We start from the raw sequence: 12230 nt of genomic DNA on the forward strand, positions 1-12230 counted from the left end.
GTGTTAGCACGGCGGTAGAGCATTTGACTTGGATGACCCAGGATGGACCTGGGTTTGATTCCTGGCATCTCATACAGTTCCTTGAGCCTGCCAGGGGTGATTTCTTTCTTTTTTCTTTTCTTTTCTTTTTTTTTTTTTAATTTTATTTTGGTTTTTGGTTTCTTGGCCACACTTGGCAGCGCTCAGGGCTTACTCCTGGTTCTATGCTCAGAAATTGCTCCTGGCAGGCTCGGGGGACCATATGGGATGGCCTGGATTCGAACCACTGTTCTTCTGCATGAAAGGCAACCACACTACCTCTATGCTATCTCTCCAGCCCTTTTTTTTTTTTTTTTTAGGGGCAATTTCCTAGCACAGAGCCAGGTGGAACCCCTAAGCACCGCTGCGTGTGGCCAAAAAAAAAAAAAAAAAAACCGCAAACCCTCCCCCCCAAAAAAAGAGGAGAGTCCCTAGGGATCGAACCTGGGTCAGGAGCCAGGCCAGGGCAGCACTTATTCTAAGAAAAATCCTTCTGCATGCCCAGCCTGGCACAGAAATGACTGGGCACATCAAATTATGTGGAAACTTCGTGGGGTTCATATTATGGGGCAATTACGCCTTTTTTTACATGCAACTTGCATCTGCCCGCTCAGCTCTAGGGAACTATCATGTAGGCGAATGCCAAGACATGGAAATTCCATGGAGTCCCCCCCTCTTAGGAAATGCTTTCGAGCCTCCCTCCTTCCCAGGGAATTCTCTGTTGGGCCCCTCAAGGCATAATAACTCAGGGAGCCTGTGTGCTTCCAAAGTCTCAGGTTGTGCAGAAAATCCTCTCCGGTCTTCTCTCCTGAAGTGCAAATGCATGTCAGATGTTCTGTGTAAAGTTCATGGAGGTTTCTCGGGGCGCATGGAAGTTCCATGTGGCTGTCCCCCCATGCAGTGGCCACAAAGGTGGTTTGTTGGGGGCTGGTAGTGGAGCCAACGGCATGGCGCGCCAGCCCCTGAGTAACCCCTGCACCCCCTCTTCCAGATCCGCTCTGACGACCGCTTCCTGCGAACTGAGCAGGGCCTGCTGCTTCGTGCCCTGCAGCTTGGGGACCGAGGCCTCTACTCCTGCACAGCCACTGAGAACAACTTCAAACATGTGGTCACACGCGTGCAGCTCCACGTCCTGGGCTGGGAAGCCGTTCATGCCGCCCTCTTCCCACCTCCGCCGGCCGTGAGCGCCCCACCACCTTCAGGCGCGGGACCCCCCACACCACCCTACCAGGAGTTGGCCCAGTTGCTGGCCCAGCCAGAAGTGGGCCTCATCCATCAGTACTGCCAGGGCTACTGGCGCCATGTGCCCCCTAGTCCCAGGGAGGCGCCCGGGGCCCCCAGGCCTCCTGAATTCCAGGACCAGAAAAAGCCCCGGAACCGCCGCCACCACCCGCCGGACACTTAAGGGCCAGCCGAGCCCATCCCTTTAATATAAAGATATATATATATAAATATAAAAATATCTATATTCTATACACACCCGCCCCTGCAAAGACAGTATTTATTGGTGGGTTGTATGTAGCCCACCTCGGCGGCAGCAGCAGCACCCATGGCTCACACCCTTGCTGGCCAGACAGCAGGCGACAGTGGGTGGGACCAGCAGTCCCCATGTTCTGCTGGGAATCGGCTTCTGCATCACCCTTGCTGCTCGGATCTCCAGGACCTACACGGGAGGGACAAGCAAGCACTACTGGAGCCTGGCACAGACGGCCCCCTTCACCGGTAGAGGCCTCACTCAGCCTGTACCGTCACCAGGGTTCAAGGACTGCTTTGGAGGCAGAGAGTGGAGAAAGGGCCCCTCATGGGATGCCAGTTCCTGCCTGGGAGAGGCCCTCAGTCAGGGCCTGTGCCTTCCCAGGTATTTCTCCTCTATTTATTGGGGGGCATGGAGAGGAGCCCCGGGGGGGGGGGCAGAGCAGCACCTCCACCCCTTCCCTTCCTGCCCGGGCAGACAGAGCTGCCCCCCTCTACCTCCTCTCAGCTTTTGTTGTGCCACTAGGACTTGGGGGCTCGGAAGAATAGCAGCGGCGCTGGTGAGGCAGGTTGAGGGGATGGGGAGGGCGTTGGCCCAGTGCTTCAGCAATGGGTGTAAATAGCTCTGGGGGGCAGTAGGCAGGGGCTCCCTGCACTGCTCACTGCACAGCCAGCCTGGGTTCCATCTTGTGAATAAACACTGCCTCTGGGACTGGACTGGCTTTTCTCCTTGGTGGTGGCAGAGGGCAGCCCACATTCTGTCCCTCTGCCGTTCCATTCCTCAGCTCCTCTGCCCCTGCAACGACTTGCTCACTGTCCATTCTTGCCCTGGGCACCAGCAGCTCAGCATTAGCAAGATGAAGCCATGGACATGAAGTCATCATGTCCAGATGACTCCCACAGCTGACAAAATTGTCACCTCACCCCTTTCACCCCCTTCTGTTCGACTTTGGTGGGGGGAGCACTGGATGGAGAAGTAGGGCCAGGGACTTTGATTACAACCCTGGCACAGGGAGATTAAAAATCAGGGAGTCCCATAGATCCAGCTGGGCTTGGGGAGCCAGATTGGGGAACTGAGATGGAGCAGGCCTGACTTTATAAAATGAGGCCTCAGGGGCCAGAGCAATCTTACAGCAAGGAGGGTGCTTGTCTTGCCTTGCATGTGCTACTTGGATTCAGTCCCCTGAGCCCCAAATGGCTAAACAAGTCCTGGATTAAATCCCCTGAGCCCCATGTGGTTAAGCAAGCCCTACCAGGAAGTGACACCAGGGTACAGAGTCAAAAGTAAGCTTTGAACACTGGAATATGACCCCCCACCAAAAAGGAGGGTCCTAGAGGTGAGGATGAAGATATATATATATATAGAGAGAGAGAGGATAGAGTGTTTGCCTTGTACATAGCCAACCTGGGTTCAATCTCCAGCATCCCTGATCAATGCCAGGAGTAACTCATCATAGCTGTGTGGGCCCCTAAACACACACACACACACACACACACACACACACACACACACACACACACACACACACACACACACACACACAAGAAAAATGGGGCCTGGAGAGATAGTATAGGAGCTAAGGAAGGCATTTGCCTTGCTTAAGACTACCTCTGCCTTAACCCTGGTTCAAACCCTTCCAGCACATGCGGCTCCTGATCACCACTGAGTTACCCTGAGCACAGTCAGCAGTAAGCCTTGAGGTTGGAGGCCCCAAAACTAACACCATAGCAATAGTGCAGCTGATAGGGCAGTTACTTTGCATGTTGTCAACCCAGGTTTGAGAGATCCTTGACATCCCATTTAGTCCCCCAAGACTGCCTGGAGTAGCCCCTGAACACCATCAGGTGTGCCCCCCAAACTAAAAATAATAAAGCGGTCTGGAGAGATAGATAGCACAGCGGTAGGCCTCTGCCTTGCATGCAGCTGATCCAGAATGGATGGTGGTTCGTATCCCGGCATCCCAAATGGTCCCCCGTGACTGCCAGGGAAGATTCTGAGTGCAGAGCCAGGAGTGACCCCTGAGCACTACGGGTGTGACCCAAAAACCAAAAAAATAAAAAATAAATAAAGCAATACCAGCGGTATTGAGACCAGGTTTTCCTTTGTTCCACAAACCTTGGTTTTTGCACCATCCTGAGCCTGGATGGTTTTTAAGGGGTGGCAGAGTCCCAGGCTGCTGTCAGTGTAGGGGAGGAAGAGGAAGACTATCACGGGCATGAATGAGGCTGAGAATGGGGCGAATGTTCTGAATCACCTGATTAATACCCCTCAATCAGGGTGGATGTGGAAGCCCCAGCGGAGGGGACAGTCCACTTCCAACAGGTCCTGATTAAAGACAGGCAATGCTCAGTGTCTGGGCGCCCTCTTGTGGTCACTTGGGGCTGTGACAGATTGAACTTGGAGCCAACTGCAGGGTTTTCGGGGTGTGGGGGTGATGCCTTGGGAGGGACCCTCTGAACCTGGATGCTCGTTCCCATGGCCGCTTCATAGAGGCACTTCAACCCACCAGTGAGCCTGGTCCTTGCTGAGTCCACACACAGACACCACACTTTCAACTAGGTCAGAGTGCCCTACAAGTCACCCCTAAACATCCCAGAACAGCCCCCCCCCCATGGGTAGGCAGTCCTACTCTTCACACTCCTGGGAACACCAGACTTGTCCTGAAGCTCAACTTCCCAGTTTGTTTTTGTTTTTGTTTTGTTTTGGGGCCACACCCGGTAACGCTCAGGGGTTACTCCTGGCTATGCGCTCAGAAATCGCTCCTGGCTTGGGGGAACCATATGGGACGCTGGGGGTTCGTCTGTCCTAGGTTAGTTAGCATGTGCAAGGCAGACGCCCAACCAGTTGCACCGCCGCTTTGGTCCCCAGCTTCCCAGTTTGAACATAGGACTATTGAACAGCAGATGTGTTTGGCTGTCTTCCACTGGGTTAGGCAGCACCAGATCCTTGGGGTCACTCGCAGTAAGGTAACATAGGTACATCACATATGAATACACACATAGGCAAGTGATGTGTGATGCTCGTGTGATTGGTACCACCTAATGCTGCAAAACATGCGTTGGCACAGGAAGAGCCGGCCAGGCAAGCACGGACAAAGGTATCATGGCATTGCCTTGCTTGGCGTCAGTGACACAGATGCAAGTGGTCTGACCCCTGCCCAGGTCACATCCCCCAGGCCCCCCATCCCACGACACGTATCACTCCTCTCCCCTCCACTGCAGAGCAGGGCAGGACTGTCTCTGGGCCTCTCTGGGAGGTGCTCAGTCAGCAGCTGAGGGATTGGGGCCACAGCACCCTGATTAGAAGGGCAGGGGGCTGAGCGAGATCCTCCTGTCCTTGTCTCCAATTGGCTCTCAGGAACCCAAGTGTCCAAATCCTGCTAAGTAGCCCCTAGGGCCGCTCAGGTGTGTGGAAAGCTGGTTGCTTGCTATTTGGGTTCTGGAAAAGTGTCCAGGGAGGCCTGAGACGGGGGTGGATCTGGCCCCGGGGACTCTCTCCACCCAGGAGAGCCCACCGACCGCACTCTTCATTCCCCTGTGACCGGAACCATGGGGGCTGGGGCCAGCGCTGAGGAGAAGCACTCAAGAGAGCTGGAAAAGAAGCTGAAAGAAGATGCCGAGAAAGACGCTCGCACCGTGAAACTGCTACTTCTGGGTAGGGGCCTGGGCTCAGGCATGGATGGCCACGACCACCAGGTCTGCTGCCTGGGAACAGTCATGCAGACAATTTTCTGTAAAGTAAACTTGGTTTGGGGGTCTAGAGAAACTGAGACAGGGCAGGAAGAGAGTGGAAGGCCTGGCAAGTCTGGCTGGGGACACCTCAGGTCCCCAAGGTTGGGTGTCCTACAAAAGCTCTTGGATAGCCTCCTCCCAGGAGAGTGAGGAGCTACACTTTTTTTTTTCTTTTGGGGCCACATCTGGTGGCATTCAGAGGTTACTCCTGGCTATGTGCTCAGAAATTGCTCCTGGCTTGGGGGACCATATGGGAAGCTGGGGGATTGCACCCAGCACAGTCTGTCCTAGGTTAGTGCGTGCAAGACAAACACCCTACCGCTTGCTCCAATGTTCCGGCTCCAGAAACTACACTTCTGTAAGAGTGTGTGCAGATGCACTCTCTTTTTGTTTGGTTAGGTTTTTCTTGGGGTGGGGGTTGGGTCACACCCAGTGGTGCTCAGGGGTTACTCCTGGCTCTGTACTCAGAAATCACTTCTGGCAGTCTCTGGGACCATATTGGATGCTGGGAATCGAACCCAGGTCTGTCCAGGGTTGGCTGCATGCAAGGCAAACACCCTACAATGTGCTATTGCTCTGGCCCCTGTACTGCCTTTGTGTGTGTGTGTGTGTGTGTGTGTGTGTGTGTGTGTGTGTGTGTCTCTCTCTTTTGGGTCACACCTGGCAGTGCTCAGGGGAAACCCCTGGCTCCATGCTCAGAAATTGCTCCTGGCAGGCACGGGAGACCATATGGGAAGCCGGATTCGAACTGATGACCTTCTGCATGAAAGGCAAACACCTTACCTCTATGCTATCTCTCTGGCCCCTGTACTGCCTTTTAAAACAGTTCCTGCTCCCACTTAGAGGGAGAAAGTGACCTGAAGATACTGGATTACTACCATTCCCTTCCTCACCCAGGTACCCTGGACTGTTCACTGCTGGGCCTCTGTGGCTTTCACCTCCCCTTAGTATCAGTGAAGATTGACCAGTATTAAAATTTTGGAACCTGGGGCTAAAGCGGTGGTACATGCAGAGCCAGAGAAACCCAGGTGCCACTGGGTGTGCCCAAAAACAAACAAGCAAACAAAACAGAGGCTGGGGCCAGAGTGGTGGCGCAAGGTGTAGGGTGTTTGCCTTGCATGTACTGACCTAGGACAGACTGCAGTTCGATCCCCCAGCGTCCTATATGGTCCCCCAAGCTAGGAGCAATTTCTGAGTGATTTCTGAGCTCAGGAGTAACCTCTGAGCATCACTAGGTGTGCCCCCCCCCCAAAAAAAATTAAGCAATACAGGAGACTGGAGAAATAGTTAGGGTCCCATATTGTCCTAAGTCCTCCAGAAGTGAGTTTTGAGTGAAAAGCCAGGAGTAAGACCCCAAATGAGAAAGAGAAAGAAGAGAGGAGAGAAGAGAGAGAGAGAAAGAGACAGAGAGAGAGAGAGAGAGAGAGAGAGAGAGAGAGAGAGAGAGAGAGAGAGAGAGAACAGGATGGCAAGAGCTCAGTAGGCTGGAGTATAGAAGACCCTAATTTGGTTCCACGTACAGCATAATTCTCCAAACACAGAGCCATGAGTAGGCAACCTCAGAGCACTGCCCATGTACTTCCCACCCCACAAAAAGCAGCTCTCCAGGGTACAGGATGTCAGAAGCAAACAAAGCAACCAAGGCAAGACAGAGAAGCTAAGCCCAAAATTCTATTAACTGTGTCCCCCAGCCTCATTCCACTTCTGTCTTTCCCTCACCTGAAAGCCCTGCTAATTCCCTCTGATGCTCTGGTTCATAGACTCAGTCCGGCTGAGAAATCCCCCACAGGCAGTAGTACCATGATAATCCACAAAGTGGTGCTCCAGTGTTTAGTCATTTTGTTCTCACACATTGGGAGGACCACCGAGGCATCTATCAATTCCCTTCTTCAGCCCCTGAACACTCTTAGACTTTGCAAACTTATTTTTCTGCCGGGGCGTGAGGACATTTCCTTGCGAGGAGGGGAATAGAGGTATGATTGGGTTTGGTTTTTAATGCCCTGAACTACCTAACTATCTTCCCAGCCTGGGGTTTGCATGTTTGGGATCCCTCGGCTCTGAGCAGAGCTTCCTTTCCAGGTGCTGGTGAGTCAGGGAAGAGCACCATTGTCAAGCAGATGAAGTGAGTGCCCTGTCCATTCATTCGGAGACCCCTGGGGAGGGGGTGCACAGGACCCCCCCCCCAGTCCTTCCCTTCCGCTCCCTCTTGAGACTTTAACCGTGCTTGCTCTGGGCCACAGGATTATCCACCAAGATGGGTACTCGTTGGAAGAGTGTCTTGAGTTTATTGCCATCATCTACGGCAATACCCTGCAGTCCATCCTGGCGATCGTGCGGGCCATGAGCACTCTCAACATCCAATATGGAGACTCTGCACGCCAGGTAGACCAGGGAAGGGTGTTGAGAGGGGACCTCTGGGGGCTGAGGACCAAACCAAATCCAGGATCAACAACAGGGGCTGGAGTAATAGCACAGCGGTAGGGCATTTGCCTTATACATGGCTGACCCAGGACAGACCAAGATTCGATCCCAGGTATCCCATATGGTACCCTAAGGCAGCTAAGAGCAATTTCTGAGCTCAGAGTAAGGAGGAACTCTTGAGCGCAGCCAGGTGTGGCCACCCAATAAAAGGATCAACAGCAACTGGGTCCCCATCCCGCCCTCCACCAGGACGACGCCCGGAAGCTGATGCACATGGCCGACACCATCGAGGAGGGCACGATGCCCAAGGAGATGTCAGATATCATCCAGCGGCTATGGAAGGACTCGGGCATCCAGGCCTGTTTCGATCGCGCCTCCGAGTACCAGCTCAATGACTCAGCGGGCTAGTGAGTGGGGTGTGGGTGCAGGGGGGGCAGGTGGGGCCTACTTTACTCCCCACCTCCTGCCCCTGCACCCACACCCCAGGGATCTCCCGCAGCTACCTCTCCGACCTGGAGCGCCTGGTCACCCCCGGCTATGTACCCACGGAGCAGGATGTGTTGCGCTCGAGAGTCAAGACCACGGGCATCATCGAGACACAATTCTCCTTCAAGGACCTCCACTTCAGGTAGGATGCACATCCCTGTGGCCAGGCCCTCGGAATCACTGCTGCATGATGACAGAAAGGTCCAGGCCCCGGCTGACCCAGGATGGACATGAGTTCGATCCCCGGCATCCCATATGGTCCCCCAAGCCAGGAGCGATTCCTGAGTGCAGAGCCAGAAGTAACCCCTGAGCACTGCCGGGTGTGCCCCCCCCAAATGAACAAATAAATAAAAAAAGAAGGGTCCAGACCCTAGGAGCCACCACTGCCTGATGGCACTGCTGTCAGATGGCAGAAAGGTGCCCTCAGCACCCACGGGAGAAAGGTGGGGAAGCTGAACTTGGGCTCAGGCCGCTGTGGCCCTGCAGGATGTTTGACGTGGGTGGGCAGCGCTCGGAGAGGAAGAAGTGGATACACTGCTTCGAGGGTGTGACATGCATCATCTTCATCGCAGCCCTGAGCGCCTATGACATGGTGCTGGTGGAGGATGACGAAGTGGTGAGTGTCTGCATTTGAGTGGGGAAGTGTGGGGGACGGGACTTGGGAGCCTAGAAGCAGAATGACAGGTCATGATTCAGTGCTAGTTGACAATTTATTTCACCTAAAACAAAGATCATCCCTGGTTCCTTTGTTTGTTTGTTTACAACTTGGATTTACCCCAAAACAGAGATTGTCTTGCTTGGAAATCTGGTGGGACTGCACAGGATAGCCTGAGCTATCTGTCCTTACATTGTCCTTACTGCATCACCCACGGGTGGTCTCTGGCAGGGTGGCATTCTGGCAGGCAGCTTGGTAGAGATACTGCCAGAAGACTGCCAGACTGGGGCCAGAGTGATAGCACAGTGGTAGAGCGTTTGTTTGCCTTGTATGTGGCCAACCTGGGATGGACCTATGTTCAGTTCCTGGCATCCTACAAGGTCCCCTGAGCCTGCCAGGAGTGATTTCTGAGCACAGAGCCAGGCATGACCCCTGAGCACTACCAGGTGTGCCCCCCCCAAACCCAAATAAATAAATAAATGTTAAAAAGAATTAAAGAAGGGGCTGGCGAGGTGGCGCTAGAGGTAAGGTGTCTGCCTTGAAAGCGCTAGCCAAGGAAGGACCACGGTTCAATCCCCTGGCGTCCCATATGGTCCCCCCAAGCCAGGGGCAATTTTTTTTTTTTTTTTTGGTTTTTTGGCCACACCCGGCGGTACTCAGGGGTTACTCCTGGCTGTCTACTCAGAAATAGCTCCTGGCAGGCCATATGGGACACCGGGATTCGAACCAACCACCTTTGGTCCTGGATCGGCTGCTTGCAAGGCAAACACTGCTGTGCTCTCTCTCTCTGCATGCAGAAGGACGGTGGTTCAAATCCCAGCATCCCATATGATCCCCTGAGTCTGCCAGGAGCAATTTCTGAACGTAGAGCCAGGAGTAACCCCTGAGCGCTATCAGGTGTGACCCAAAAACAAAAACAAAAACAAAAAAATAAATAAAAATTAAGAAGAATTCTGCCAGACTACATGTGTTTTACCCTCAGCCTGGTTTGGATTATTTCCTGTTTGACCCTGATTCAGTTTTATACACCTGGGGTTGGAGATAAGGCACATGGGGTGATTTTACAGCTCAGGACAGGGAGTTCAAAGAGGGTGGCAGGTGGAAGGAAGCCAGCAGCTTCCCCCAGGGGAGCAATCAAGGGAGACAGTCAGTCTTGGAAGAGGTCGAACAGGTTGTCCCTCCTCCCGGTGGCTTGCATGGTGGGTGCTTCCAAATATTGTGGGATGGAGTCCTGCATCTCAACCCCCGCTACCCTTGCTCCAGAACCGCATGCACGAGAGTCTACACCTGTTCAACAGCATCTGCAACCACCGCTACTTCGCCACCACGTCCATCGTGCTCTTCCTCAACAAGAAGGACGTTTTCACCGAGAAGATCAAGAAGGCGCATCTCAGTATCTGCTTTCCCGACTATGATGGTGAGAGCCCGGCCAGGCCCGGCCCGGCCTTGCCCGGTTCAGCTGGCAGGCCCCTTGCAGCCCTCAGGTCAGAGTTGGGGGGCCCCTTGCTGAGTGACAGCAGTACCTCTCGCCCTCGCCAGGCCCCAACACCTACGAGGATGCGGGCAACTACATCAAAGTGCAGTTTCTCGAGCTCAACATGCGCCGCGACGTGAAGGAGATCTACTCCCATATGACGTGTGCCACGGACACACAAAACGTCAAGTTTGTCTTCGACGCTGTCACAGACATCATCATCAAGGAGAACCTCAAGGACTGCGGCCTCTTCTGAGGTGGGAGCCCCCAGATGGTCTATGTACATCCCCTGTGACTCAGTATGCCCAGCTGCAACCTCAGCTCTCGAACCCAAAAGGCCCCGGCACCAGTTCTTCTGTCTGGTGGGGTCCCCCAACCTAGCCTCCCACCCCCATATCTTTCCCCTTCCACCCCAGTTTCCCTGCACCCCTGCATTCCACCCACCCACTCACCCACACCCCTTCCCAGCTCTATCCATTTATTTTATTTTATTTTTTTGGTTTTTGGGCCACACCCAGAGGTGCTCAGGGGTTACTCCTGGCTCTACGCTCAATAATCACTCCTGGGACCAGAAAGATAGCACAGTGGTAGGGCATTTGCCTTGAACATGGCCGACCCAGAGGGGACCCTGTTTCGGTTCGATCTTTGGCATCCCCTATGGTTCCCCAGCCTGCCAGGGCCAATTTCTAAGTGCAGAGCCAGAAGTAGCCCCTGAGCGCCACCAGGTGTGGTCCCAAAACCAAACAATCAGTCAAGTTTAAAAAAAATTTTTTTTTTTTTTTTTGGTTTTTGGGTCACACCCAATGGTGCTCAGGGGTTACTCCTGGCTGCCTGCTCAGAAATAGCTCCTGGCAGGCACGGGGGACCATATGGGACACCGGGATTCGAACCAGCCACCTTTGGTCCTTGATCGGCTGCTTGCAAAGCAAACGCCACTGTGCTATCTCTCCGGGCCCTCAAGTTTAAAATTTTAAAAAAAATTGCTCCTGGCCGGTTCCAGGTACCATATGGGGTTCCGGGGATCAAACCCGGTCCATCTTAGGTTGGCCTGCTTGCAAGGCAAATGCCCTACTGCTATGCTATCTCTTTGGCCCCTCTTTTTTTTTTTTTGGATGGGTCACACCTGGCAATGTTCAGGGTTCTGTTCTCCTGGTTCTGAGCACAGGACTCACTCCTGGTGGTGCTTAGGGACCATATGGGATGCTGGGATTACACAGAGTTTTCTTTTTCCCCCCAGCTAATTGCAAGCCCTACCCACTGTGCTATCTCTCAGCCCCAAGTCTCACCCACTTGGGGCCAGATCTGGGGACTCTGTGCCCAAGAGGGTCATATAGCCTCTTTTGATGCCTCCTCTGATGTCACTGTTGACTTGATTCCCTTTCTCTTTACAGGTGCCTGAACTCCTGTGTGTTCCTCACCTGAGACCCGTAGTCTTAGCTGACTTGCAGCCCCAATCCCCTCTCAGACTCTCAGTAGCAGCTTGTGACCCAGCAGTCACAGACCCAAATCTCTGAGCTCTGCTAGTCTTGAGGACTGAACTCTCCCCCATTCCCCTCTGTGCCCCCCCCCCCACCAAGGGTTGCCCTTCACGGCCTGGCAGCACCGGTCTCCCTCCAGGAGCCACCCCAGCCAGCCCTGGCCAGGAGCAGGCAGGACCTGGGGCAGTGAGCAGAGTGACTCAGCAGGCCACTGACCAGTCTCTTTCGACTCTCTCGCCCCAGGGGGCCAGGGCTCACCTGTGATCTGGGCTCAGCAAACAGCCCTCCCTCCCGGGAGGGAGTTTCATGAAGGGCAGGGGACAGGCTTCTGGCCATCAGTCCATTCTTGCCTTGCCACCTCCATGTGACATGTCAGACACCTGCCAATCCAATAGCCAGCAACTGTCCCTCTCAGCAACGTCAGACGTGCAAAGTTCAAGCCAGCTCTGACTTCTTCATGCCTCCGTAGATGGATTAATGAGTGGTGCAGGCC

The 12230-nt window shown here is 53.9% G+C and overlaps 2 protein-coding genes across 2 annotated transcripts in view; both read left to right on the top strand.

Annotated features, from left to right (window-relative positions):
• The window catches only part of SEMA3F (semaphorin 3F), a 32674-nt gene extending 31183 nt beyond the window's left edge, over nt 1-1491 (top strand). Inside the window, exon 19 of the mRNA XM_049777442.1 lies at nt 1010-1491. Coding sequence (XP_049633399.1) covers nt 1010-1423 — 414 coding nt within the window. The 3' untranslated portion in view covers nt 1424-1491. The remainder of the gene's footprint in view (nt 1-1009) is intronic.
• A 3549-nt stretch (nt 1492-5040) lies between these two features.
• On the top strand, nt 5041-10515 carry GNAT1 (G protein subunit alpha transducin 1). The gene is made up of 8 exons (XM_049777406.1): nt 5041-5146; nt 7303-7345; nt 7464-7605; nt 7894-8051; nt 8144-8272; nt 8617-8746; nt 10049-10202; nt 10325-10515. Exons 1-8 carry the CDS (start codon nt 5041-5043, stop codon nt 10513-10515), a joined length of 1053 nt encoding a protein of 350 aa, XP_049633363.1.
• The last annotated feature ends 1715 nt before the right edge of the window (nt 10516-12230 follow it).

This window comes from Suncus etruscus, chromosome 7 (assembly GCF_024139225.1).
Source record: "Suncus etruscus isolate mSunEtr1 chromosome 7, mSunEtr1.pri.cur, whole genome shotgun sequence".
Classification (NCBI taxonomy): domain Eukaryota; kingdom Metazoa; phylum Chordata; class Mammalia; order Eulipotyphla; family Soricidae; genus Suncus; species Suncus etruscus.